This window comes from Asterias amurensis, chromosome 9 (genome assembly GCF_032118995.1).
Source record: "Asterias amurensis chromosome 9, ASM3211899v1".
Taxonomy (NCBI): domain Eukaryota; kingdom Metazoa; phylum Echinodermata; class Asteroidea; order Forcipulatida; family Asteriidae; genus Asterias; species Asterias amurensis.
In genome coordinates, this window is record NC_092656.1 from 22,590,843 (window position 1) to 22,603,266 (window position 12,424).

At 38.5% G+C, this 12,424-nt stretch overlaps 1 protein-coding gene across 3 annotated transcripts in view; it reads right to left on the bottom strand.

The window, feature by feature from the left end:
* Window positions 1-1,721: 1,721 nt before the first annotated feature.
* LOC139941447 (small conductance calcium-activated potassium channel protein 2-like) overlaps window positions 1,722-12,424 on the bottom strand; it is a 183,675-nt gene continuing 172,972 nt past the window's right edge. For all 3 annotated transcript variants that reach the window (XM_071937944.1, XM_071937943.1, XM_071937945.1), the window contains one exon: window positions 1,722-8,170. In XM_071937944.1, the coding sequence (XP_071794045.1) occupies window positions 7,619-8,170 (552 nt within the window). In that variant the 3' untranslated portion in view covers window positions 1,722-7,618. The remainder of the gene's footprint in view (window positions 8,171-12,424) is intronic.

A 12,424-nucleotide genomic window follows, 5' to 3' on the forward strand; every position in this document is an offset into this window, starting at 1 on the left:
GAGCATTTTAAGACAAAAACGCAGGTCGCGTGATTGTTCTAACCAAAAAGTGGTACAAACAATCACGTGACCTTCCGGGCTAGTTTTACTTTCAGCCGTCTAAAAGTAACTTACTTAACCAGTAATTTTTACAAAATTATTTACGAATAATTGACGAAAAAGATCATGTATTCAAATTATCGCTACAAAATGTAAATAATGGTGAAAAATCTAACGTAAGATTCACATTCAAAGAGTCCGTGTAACGGAAGCTTGTTATATTATGGCCGTTTTTTTTCTTTCCATTTTTTCGCTAAATACGTGACATTTTGATGATTTTTTTTACAGCAACCATCTATAAAAACATTATTTATGATTCTACACCCCTAAATTGCGTAAACGGTGAGCCGGTGTGCCCCTTTAATAATATAGACAGTTTTGAGGGCCTACATAAACATGCAATGAGCTAGACGGCCTGTTTTCTCCTTATTGAATAGGGTGCACCCATAGAGCTATATAGCTCTACCCTATAGGGCTAGGGCTGTAGCAGAGACATCTTCAAATAAACACACTCTGACAAGGTTTTCTCTTTTTCTAAAAAGTACTGTATTAAAAAGATGACATACCCAAATGAGTTGTCCTCATTTACATAATGATGATGATGTAATGATGATAATAATGATGGTAATTTATAATAATTAATAATAATAGTAATTATCATGATATATTCTTGGCACCACGTATTATTTGCAAAACGAATCACAGTCACGAGAAGTCTTCGGCAGCAATGCTGCGTCACGTGGCTCCCGTCATGCATTGCGAAATATTTGAAATGATCCGGGTATGTGAGTGTGAAAGTTAGGGCGTGTCCCCCAAGTTTTTATCCTAGGTAAAAATATTAATGTTTGAAATGTCTGCATGATCCAAAAACCAAAGACGCTAAAGTGTGAAAGACTAGAATGAATTCTAAAGCTCACTACTTGCGTGAAGTTCTTCTCCGGACTAGTCTGGAGCCCCATATAGAATCGCGCACCCCTATTCGGTACCGCTCACTTATCACTTTAGCAGTCAAGGTATCATACCAGTGCTTTATACGATACGTTAAAAACCGTACGGTTGTACATTGTGCGTGAATGACACTGTTTGAGAAATTCAATTTGTAAGCAGGATTATTGGAAAATCTGGGCCTACCTTTATTAATGTCTTGAATTGAAACATGTGGAACCCATTTCGGTGTTGCCTGTTTTCCTCATGCTCAACAATATGCGATATTCACGCGATATTCACATGTGGGTGTCCATGAACGTGCTCCTTTCTTGTATATGTACTGTATGTCAAAATCATAATGAGGAGGTGTTTTTCTATGGGAAACATTAGTGCCATCTATTTCATCCTAACTCTATTGTGTCAATTTCAATATGTTTCGCAGTGCATGGCGGGATACCTCATTTCGTCCTCCACCTAACAGGAAACATAAAACTAATGCCATGTAAAATTTTAAAAATTTGAACACTTAAAAAATACAGCAAACTGTTCGGTACATAGCTTCCATCTAAATATTGTCAGCGTGGATACAGCTAAATATACAATTAATTCTCGTCAAATGAAATAAAAAAGTCACATATTATTACAACAATGTTTGTCGTAGGTTATACATATTAATTGTAAACATGATACAAGCTCAGGGTCACTAACATGTACTGATTGTGTGTGTGTGTGTGTGGGGGTGGGGGGAGGGGGGGGGGGTTATCATGAAATTATTGGCCGTCACCAGGCAATCAGCAGGGATCACTTTCCTAGAGCTGCTTCAGCAGAAAATATTGCTTGACATTATTTCTGCTAAAAAGCAACAATAAGCAGGATACCAGCCACTTATACATGTGAAATGGTATTTTAGGTGGTTACTTTTTCTGGTAAGCATATTTTTGTTGTGCTTAGCTAGTTTGGCGTGCTAAAGCAGCTCTATGAAAATGGGCCAAAGTAACAGAGTGTCACTGGATGGTATAGTCTGAGGAATTCACATTGAGCAGTGGGAGTGGGCAATGCATTACGTACGCGTACTAGTACAGTAGTTTTGGTGCAAGACGTTGTTGTTCATCATCACAAACTCAAAGTTGAAATAACGTCTTGCAACAAGACTAGCGTAGAACCAGTCATTATTGAAATCAAACTCGAATACTAATCACTCTCGACAAAACCCACAGGTTTCTAAAACGGCTAAAATAGTCAGTCTACGACATGTTCATTTTCCCTCTTTTTATCGTTATTCAATTTAAATCGAAATAGTCCGATGGGTTGTTCACCCGAGAAACTCAGTCCCGTCTTTCAGAACCATGTGATTAATTCAGCAAGATTATAAATGAAGGCACATATATCATACAATAAGTCTAAAATATATAAATATGTATGTACAATCGTTATATACATACATACATATATAGGGAAACAAAATAGGAGCTATGTTTATACTATACAATTTGTTGTTGTTGTTATTATACACGCATGTACAGTTCAGTGACGACCGTTGACGGCATAAGCCGCACCACACCATTCAGCCAACGACATTTTATATACGAACAAACAACCGAGTGTGAACATTGCAGTTAATCATCTTAATAACGGGTTCTCCTGAAAATACCAATGTATTAATACTGCCCTTTCCCGAACCTGTGGAACCATTACTTGTCTTTGTTTCCCTATATCGGGATTACTGTATTAACAACATACTAAAAAATAACAAAACTTTAAAAACCTTAAAATACAATAAGAAACACAACTTTGGTATAAACTGGACAGAGAACAACGAGTGTGCCAAATCCTCGAATTTGGGGCTAAGTAGATCATTTTCATAGAAAATATGTTTCAGTTCTCGTCACTCTGGTTGTGTTTCGCATCGACGCCTCAAGATCAGACATTAATAGATCGTTTTATTATTTATGATTAAAGGCAGTGGACACTATCGGTAATTACTCAAAATAGTTATTAGCATAAAACCTTACTTACTTAAACGGCTCCCTTTGAAGTGACTTAGTTTTCGAGAAAGAAGTAATTTTCCACGAATTTGATTTCGAGACCTCAGAGTTAGAATTTGAGGTTTCGAAATCAACCATCTAAAAGCACACAACTTCGTGTGACAAGGGTGTTTTTTCTTTCATTATTATCTCGCAACTTCGACGACCAATTGAGTTCAAATTTTTACAGGTTTGTTATTTTATGCATGTGTTGAGATACACCAACTGTGAAGGCTAGTCTTTGACAATTACCAATAGTGTCCAGTGTCTTTAAGCCCCGCCTAAACAAATACACAAAAAGTATTTCGTCACATTTACACAAGATTTTCAATCCTGCAATTACTTGAGACATCCGTAATGAGGCGGGACTTCATAGTATGAATTTCGCTTAGTCCCCAAACTTTCAAAATTTGGGATCAAGAGAATGTGTCGCCCCTTATCATGAAAATATTAGGGGAGGAAATAATAGAGAAATCGACAGAGACACATAAAAAATAATAAAGGGTATCAATTATTTTCTCGTCTTGAATGTCACTGTTGAACCATTGTAAAAAAAGGTTAACTAATGTAAACTACTTGTAAATAAAATGTCCTAATATTATTTAGTTAATACAAAGTACATTATACCCATTTCATTATAAAGTACGGTAAAATTCCCGGACTGTAACAAAACTAAGAGCAATAAGATATATATATATTTTTCCCCGGTTGAATAAAAAATAAATAAACAAAAAAACACTTGACTCAAATCTTTTTTACAGTTCACTGTGACACAAAACAAGAAACAACCGTATACAGATTAGTACAAGGTCAAAATTGACTGTCGATATACAACTTTTTGTTATCAATGTAATGGATGCTAAAAACAAATATCGTCATAATAGTATTTGGTGCATTTCGTGCGCTCTTGATTTTTTATATTTTTTTCCCGTTTACAATGTACAGTTTAATAATAATAATAATAATAATCATTTCATTTTGCTGCAAATCACTTTGATAACGACAATGGACCGACACATCAGAAAACTCTTTTACGGGAATGTTCAACATGTGGTGTTCCAATAATTCGTAAACGACGGTTCGTTGTCAGGTCTTTTCGTCAATTCGAGAATTTTCGTCGTCACGTGCGGTTACCACTAAAATATCCAGAAACAGGATTGGTCCGGAATTTGGACTCGTGCATATCCAGGTCAGTCTGACATGTATCCCAGGTCAACATGACTCACTTAATGGAGTCATCAACAGGTTATATTGCCTGTTTACCGTCCAGTTTGATCAGGAAAACTGTATTACAAAGACCTCACTGGCAAAAAGGATTACACTCTAAAAAAAACCGGACGAAATTGATCAGGTTGACCGGAAAATGGTTGATATTGGATTGCAATCCGGATTCTGTGTCAGTTTGACCCATTTGGAGTTACTTTCATACAGATTCAGGGTCAGCCCCACGGAACCATGATCCGGATCAAATCGGATTCAGAAGCTTTTAGAGCGGGTTGCCCTATTGGTTGAGTCTGACCAGAATTATTACACGGAACTTGCTCCGGTCAATTTCGAACTGAACATAGAGTGCGGGTCTCGTGTTGTTTTCACTTTATCTGTGTTGTAACTGAATCGTTCGTATTGTGTCATCAACGGTCATCGAGTCCGTCTGTGTGTCTGTCTGTTTGTCTGTCTGTCTGTCTGTCTGTCTGTCTTGTCTAGTCGATTACCATACAATCACTGTGTATGTCTTACGTCTGAACCATGGACCTAGGTTGTCTCTCCATGAGACGCTCAAACATAATCATATGTGTTTATTGGTTTTATTAAAGCCCCAAATTTTAACCAACTTAATAACAAAACCCATCCTACACCATAATTCAAACTTGACTATAAAGCAATTTGTAGTTGTTGTTAATTTATTTTTTTGGACCGCGATCTATACATTTTGTGTAACGAAATATGCCATCCCATCCTGCTTTAGATTTGAATGGTTCAAATAATATTAGTTTCTCTTCATAATGCACTGTTTTCCAAAGTTCATATTTGATTTGATGGAACAATCACCCTTTCTTAATAAATGCCGCCAGAGTTGAGCGATGCTCCAAGAAACGTATATGATGAGGCACATTTAAAGGTAGCCCGCGTGCAGGGTGCTGATTATTGACAAACACCATGATTTGCTCACAAACTAACTTCCACAGTTCAAGCTGATACATAGATAAAGTCTTACGTCATACAGTCGTTCAGTCCAACAACGTTTATACCAGTTTTCAAACATGGCGTCTTTTTTCTTCACAGTCTATCTTAACAGTACGTCCGAAACAGAAGAAAGACATTATACCCTTATAAAGCTTTTAAAATACGAATTTCCTTTTTAAGACTATCGTGTAACAAAGAATTTATGGCTAAAATAGTTAAAATTTGATCTGCAATGCCACCCGTAAACGAATATACAATTTGTCTTTTAAATATAACACCCAGGTCGCACTGTACACTATAAACATTCTTTGATTTTTTTGTACAATACTTTGTTTTCCTTAATTATTGTTGTTAAACATGTGCATAGGTTTTGAATTTTAAAAGAGAAAAAGAATTACGCGATGGAAGATGCAAACACACGTCTCTGAACACGAAACAGCCTCTAGATAATTTTAAACTGTAGAATTTGTCAGAGTACATTTTAAATATTTTTTTTAAAGATTATGATTACACCAACGCAGTACCTTCGATTCCGAGTCTTTGGTAAGTAAACAGAGTGGAGATGAAATAGGAAATTTGGAAATATCAAATAGATACAAATGGATTCCGAAGTCATCGGAGAGTCTTACGTAATTATTGAGGAAAAAGTGTGAAGTTAAAAAAGATGGTTTTCTTAAATTCTAAGATTGTTCTCTTGCTTCGCTATCGTTGATTTTTTTTCTCCAAAATTTGTTTCCGCAAACTCTCCAAATTCTGAATAAACTATGAAGATTATTGGAACATTCCTCAGAAACTGTTTGATAATAATTGTTTTAACCACTTGTTCATCCCAAAGCAGAGGCAACGAGTTGAGTAACATTTCTGATTCTCTGTTAGAGTACAGTGTGGTTCGGCTTAACTTCCACTTTTGAATATATGTACACATGCGGGCAGCCTTCAACTTGACACGCATGCTTTGCAAGGATTTACTTATAAACCCATCACATCATTTTGGCACTCTGTGATTTGCTGTTTTGTATTCATGAATAAATGACGCTTATTTTAACATCGATGTGTACAAAGCAAATAATTGTGGATCTGGAAACTGACAGGCCAAGGCTAATGGCCGGGTGTATTTTTTTCTGTAAGTGTGCAATAAAAGTGTAGAAACACAATTTTTAGGGCTCCGTTAAAATGCAAGGGAGCGGGACACTGAAACTGATCATCACATCACATGATACGCAAGGCAATTAACAATGCATGAGCGCTGCAGTGACGAAGAAAGTGATATACATTCATATTTAAAATATAAATATTTATAATGACAACACCAGGATTTTGCCCACAGTCTGACAATAGACCCGACTGCAGAATGCTATAAGGAGTGACACAACCGGCACTGTTATGGTTTTTACTGTGTTTATCTTCAAAGAATGTGCAAGATTGAAAAGACATGCGTGCTGTTGGATCGACGCGGCCGGTGTCAGATGCAATTGTGTCCGCCATGCACTACTGTCCACTCCGGACACTTTTGCATATGTAATCGTGTCCAGGGCTATGCAAAAACCGTCCAATGGACATGTACATGACTGTGAGCGTGCATGCACTGAACCTACGTCCGTGCAGCATGAATATTCACGTATTTTATGATTGCAGCGAATACCCAACGGCCGAACATTTCCCATTCATGACATGCATGCTTAGCTGGAAAAAATGGCGAACTAAACGTGTTCCGTTGACCAAGGGCGTTACCATTACTGCAAGGACGGTTTTGCACGGGGGCGGACACAACTGCATATGCAGCAGCGTCCGGGCGGACACGATTGCATATGCAAAACCGTCCGGCGGACATTATTGTTTATGCAACAATGGCGGACATTATTGCATATGCAATAATGTCTTCCGCATATTATTGCATAGAGGACATAATTGCATGCGACACCGGACGAGTTATGGTGTTGAATCACCCAGTGCATCTATATGGCTGTATGCAAACCCAACGGCACGCATGTTTTGACTCGTTCATTGACACTCAATCACTGTAATTCCATTCAGTGTTTATAGTTTTGGGAATAAAATATTATGGATTTTTTGTCAATGTACCGCAACTGCACTTCAAGAGGAAAAAGGAGAGAGTAAAACTCCAATGAAAAAGATTTGATCAAGCAACAACATTGTTACGTAACAAGGCATTTGCAAATTTCCGTTAACACGAAAGTTTTTTAAAGAAGTTGTTAATGTGAACCTTATTATCAAAACAATACCGATTGCGAAACTATTTTTGAGCGAATGATATTGAGTGTCCATTGTATTCATTATTAATGCCATAGGTTTACATGTACAGTTGGTACCTGCATGGACTTAACATTTCTAATGTCAGATGCAAGAACTTCCTATTACCGAGTCGAGATTGATGACCAATTTTCAAGATGCATGGGTTATGGGTTTAATGGTGATGGGGATTATTATTGTACATTCAGGATCCGGCTGTTGCTGACGTCAGGACTACTGTACGCACGTGACCTCTCCACGTCAATTTCCTCTCGCCTTGACGCTGGCGTTTCCTCGAACGAGGCCGACGTTCCTTGGGCGGGAAACGAACGCAATCTTAGACTCTTGGGTGGCTCCGCTGCCGCAGTTGTATCCTGTGTAACTTCAACGAATGGGTTTCCTGAACTGTGTAGCAACGGAGGACTGTCCTCAATAGTCCTTTGCAATTGCAAATGCTGCCTCCGCTGCTGTTGCTGTTGCTGTTGTTGCTGCTGTTGCTGCTGCTGTTGCTGTTGTTGTTGCTGTTGCTGCTGCTGATGCTGTTGCTGCTGCATCAGCAGATATTGTTGTTGTGACTGCTTCATTTGCTGTTGGGCAGACTCAAGGAATGAGTTCAAAACCTGTGGCAGATTGTCCAAAGTGGTCTGCAATTGTTCCATCTTTTGTTCCAGAGTCGACACCCGGTCGTCTATGCCCGTCCTGGTTGCATGCATATCGGAAACCATTTCAAACATGATATTTTGTGTCTGTAGATGGAAATAAAACAACCAGGATGGTTAATACATCAATCTTTTTCACAATCTCGCAGCGGAACTGGAAAATATAATCGCCACTTTACAGAGCAATGGCAAGTGTAATACATAGCGTCTCATTGACTCAACAGCTACTGTTGCAAGATGTGTTTGTTAAGCCTGCCTGTTGTGTACAGTACCCAAAACAACTCAGAGGTTCTGGTTTATTTGCCCCGTTCAGACATACAGCAGGTTATTTTCATTTACTTGTTAGCTTGGCAAAATAAAAATAACAACAGTGGCAGATCCACAAAGTAAAATATATGAAACAAACAACAAACGTATACTACACAAACCGATACCCTGAAATAAACAAAACGACGTTAGAAACATGACAAGACCCATGGTGGTGACGGAATTCATTGATCCACCACAGGGCAATTTTGTTGTTGCATTGCCCTAACTACATGTTGCTTGACCCTTTGTTTGACTGCGTAAAAACGTGTACCCAATTCGATGGGTAAGGCTGACAAGGAAAAAGATTCTGCATCAGCTTGGCATGATATTTCTGGGTTATGTTTACAAACATTCTGGGTCAATACGACCCAGAAACGGGTCAGGCCCCACCGGACCCGGATCCGGTTCAATTTTGACCCGGATGTTTTCAGAGTGTATGAGTATTGAACGTGTGGTCTACACTTTCTTGACACTTTCTTGACATGAATGGACAAATCCAAAGGCTCTGATCTTGTAAGGGTGAACTTGTTTTAAAATTATTTTGTTAAATATTTGTTATGGGGGAGGGTAATTCTGTAGGCGCAGTAATTTAAGAGCATAACATAATTGAAACACTTTATAAAGTAGACTTTAACTGGAAAAAGAGAAAACTGTTTAAAGGAGAGACAAGCTCTTAGTGCTTTCCGTAAAATTTCGCTCAAGTGACTGGCGAGAACACTTAACCTGTATTTAACTTCCGGCTAGAGCACCACAGTTGGTGCCAAGATCGCGAAGAATATGAATGAATATCTCAGGTGGTGAAATATGTTTAATAAGTGCGTCCCGTCCCTAGGTCGAAGAAGTGACCGAAAGCACTAAGAGTACATCTCAAGAATAACACACTAAAACATTGCAGCTAAACAATGCACTTAAAAGTCTACGTCAACTAAAACTGAATAAAAAGTTGAAAAGGCACAGATAGACCGGACTGAATTGTGCGACCTGGGAAAAACCCCACCCATTGTACAGACATTTATCACGCTGTGGCGTCCATCTTTGTGCTGTCACCTGATCATGATGATATATTGGGTGTGTTCGTTAAGCTTCTCTGGGTCGACCCCGGTCCGCCCCGGTATGTTCAAATAGCTTTGGCGGGGCTCACCTGGGTCAGCCCCCAGTGCCGTGCTTGTGGAGTGGTTTGGGGGTGACCTGGGTTCGCTCGTCCCCAGCGCCTTGCTTTAACCAAAAGCGCTGGGCTGGGCAAATGTATCATGCACGCACGTTGGTTTAATAATGCGCAATCCCATCATGCATCACACGATACACTGCGCCATATTTATATGGATTGCGCATACATGACGCACTTCCTGAACAATAATCCGTGCAAGCGATAAGCCCATCCCAGCAGTCCATGGGTGATAGACTGGCCGCTGGGGCCGAGCGAATGACCTGGGGTGCATGCCGTCACCACGAGAGGGCGAGTGTGATCGTTCGATAAGCTCTTGCCAGGGGCTCACCCGAGTGAGCCCTGCGGGGTCGACCCAGGGAAGCTTATCGAACGCACCAAATGATTTCTTTAAAGGGGTCAGCATATTTTGTGTGAACACCACTCCAAAGTTGTAGGCAACAACAATCCTGTCAAAAAGACAAATTTAACAACTCTTTCATAGAGCATTGTATCTTTCTTTCCAGTTTGGCTATTTGTGTTTTCATGATCTACTTTTTTTTGTATCTGGATAGAAGCAGACAGTGACCAGCAGGGAAAGCTACAGCTGTGAAGCAACACAGTAAATCGAAGTTCAAAATTGAAGCGCAGCCTTCCCTTTCACCACGTGGCTTTGCGTGTGAGTATTATTCAAAATGGCCGAGGCATGATAACAGTCTTGTGCATACATATGATGACTGGATGCAAAGACATGAACATAATTCTTACACTTGTTCAGCTTGGTTAAACAAAAAATGAACATGTTGGGCACAAAATAGAGTCCGGCCATCACCATAAAATCATAAAATCCAATAACTTAATCAAACCTAACGCAGTGGAGCATCAGCTAATCTGCGACCCATTGATATCAGAGGAGGAAAGGGTGCTAACCAATTAAAAATGTAGGTTAAAATTGTTGGTTTAAATGTGCAAGAGAGTATGAATAATTTAGCAAAAATATTGTGCCATGCAAAATGAACTGATTGCAAATCGCATGCATGAAACAACATAAACAAAGCATGCTCACAAACGGGTAAATGTACAAGTAGACTTATAAGAAGACATGGCGTATGACAGAACAAAACACAACAATATTTCAATTATAAAACGCGGCTAGAAATTTTACTTACAAATTATAAATAAACGAGTAACTAAATGTAGATCAAACTGACGAATTAGAAATCATTTTTATGCAAAGTTTTTAGAAATCATTAGCGTGCCATGCAGGCAAAAGGAATTTGGACCTAAAATTTTGGGTTAGTAAATAACAAAAAAACAAACAAATCCACCCAAAATTAAAGCGATATACGGAAAACAGAATGGAACATTCTAAAATGGTGCTAGGAAAAACTTTGTGGATTTGGTTTGTTCTTCAAACGAGCTTTAAGATTTGACTGCAAGGAAACTTTGTATTCTTGGTATAGCTTTATTCTTAAAGACACTGGACAATATTGGTAATTGTCAAAGACCAGTCTTCTCAGTTGGTGTATCTCAACATATGCATAAAATAACAAACCTGTAAAAATTTGCGCTCAATCGGTCATCGAAGTTGCGAGATAATAATGAAAGAAAAACACCCTTGTCACACGGAGTTGTGTGCTTTTAGTTGTTTGATTTCGAGACCTCAAACTCTAAATCTGAGGTCTCGAAATCAAATTTGTGGAAAATAACTTCTTTCTCGAAAACTACTCCACTTCAGAGGGAGCCGTTTCTCACAATGTTTTATACTACCAACCTCTCCCCATTACTCGTTTCCAAGTGAAGTTTTATGCTAATAATTGTTTCGAGTAATTACCAATAGTGACCACTGTATTTAAATGGAACCGTTCGACAAGTTTTTATGCTAACAAGTATTTTGAGTAATTACCAATAGTATTCAGAGCCTTTAAAAGTGATGTGATTACAAAAAAGTATACCTTTCCTTTAAATGCAGTGGACACTATTGGTAACTACTCAAAATAATTGTTTGCATAACAGTTTACTTGGTAACAAGCAAGGTTGTTGATAGTATAACACATTGTGAGAAATGGCTGCCTTTGAAGTAACGTAGTTTTAGAGAAAGAAGTAATTTTCCACGAAAAAGATTTCGAGACCTCAGAATAAGGCATCAGAAAGCACACAATTTCGTGTGACAAGGGTGTTTTTTTCTTCCATTATTATCTCGCAACTTCGACGACCAATTATTGAGCTCAAGTTTTGTGCATACTTATGTTGAGTAACACCAAGTGAGAATACTGGTCTTTGACAGTTAATAATAGTGTCCTATGCCTTTAAGGCATGTTTCGTATCAAAAGGAAACTACCACAATTGTGGCTAGTTTTAAAAAAATACATTTCATATAGTGACAATGAAAAGATTCTCAAGCCGTCTGCGCTAATCAGAAGTTCATTGTTTCAGGCCCTCGTTCAGAGTGAACGATTCAGAATGAACTTGTTCACTTTATTCAAAGAAGTCCGTCAATTGTTCAAAATGATTTAAGTTCAAGTGAGTCATCTCCTACTTAGCAACCACTAACAGTGACGCCAGTATGATGTTAATACGCATGAAATCACTATTGAGCATTTGCAGTGACCGTGACGAGTACTGACGTCACGATGACGTCAATACATACTGAGAATTGGAGCTGTGCAAACAGCAATTATCTTGAAAGCTTCGCAAAGATACCTCAATGAATACCTGATTGGAGGCTCACTGATTACAATATCTCCACAGTTGGTATTCTAATATAGTTTCATTTGAACAATTGCAAACTGATTCATAAATTTGTTCAAAAATCAACGACGGTCGGTAAGTGGGCAAATTTGCAGCATCAAATTGTTGAGCAGTCAAATTCTTATTTTAGAACGTTT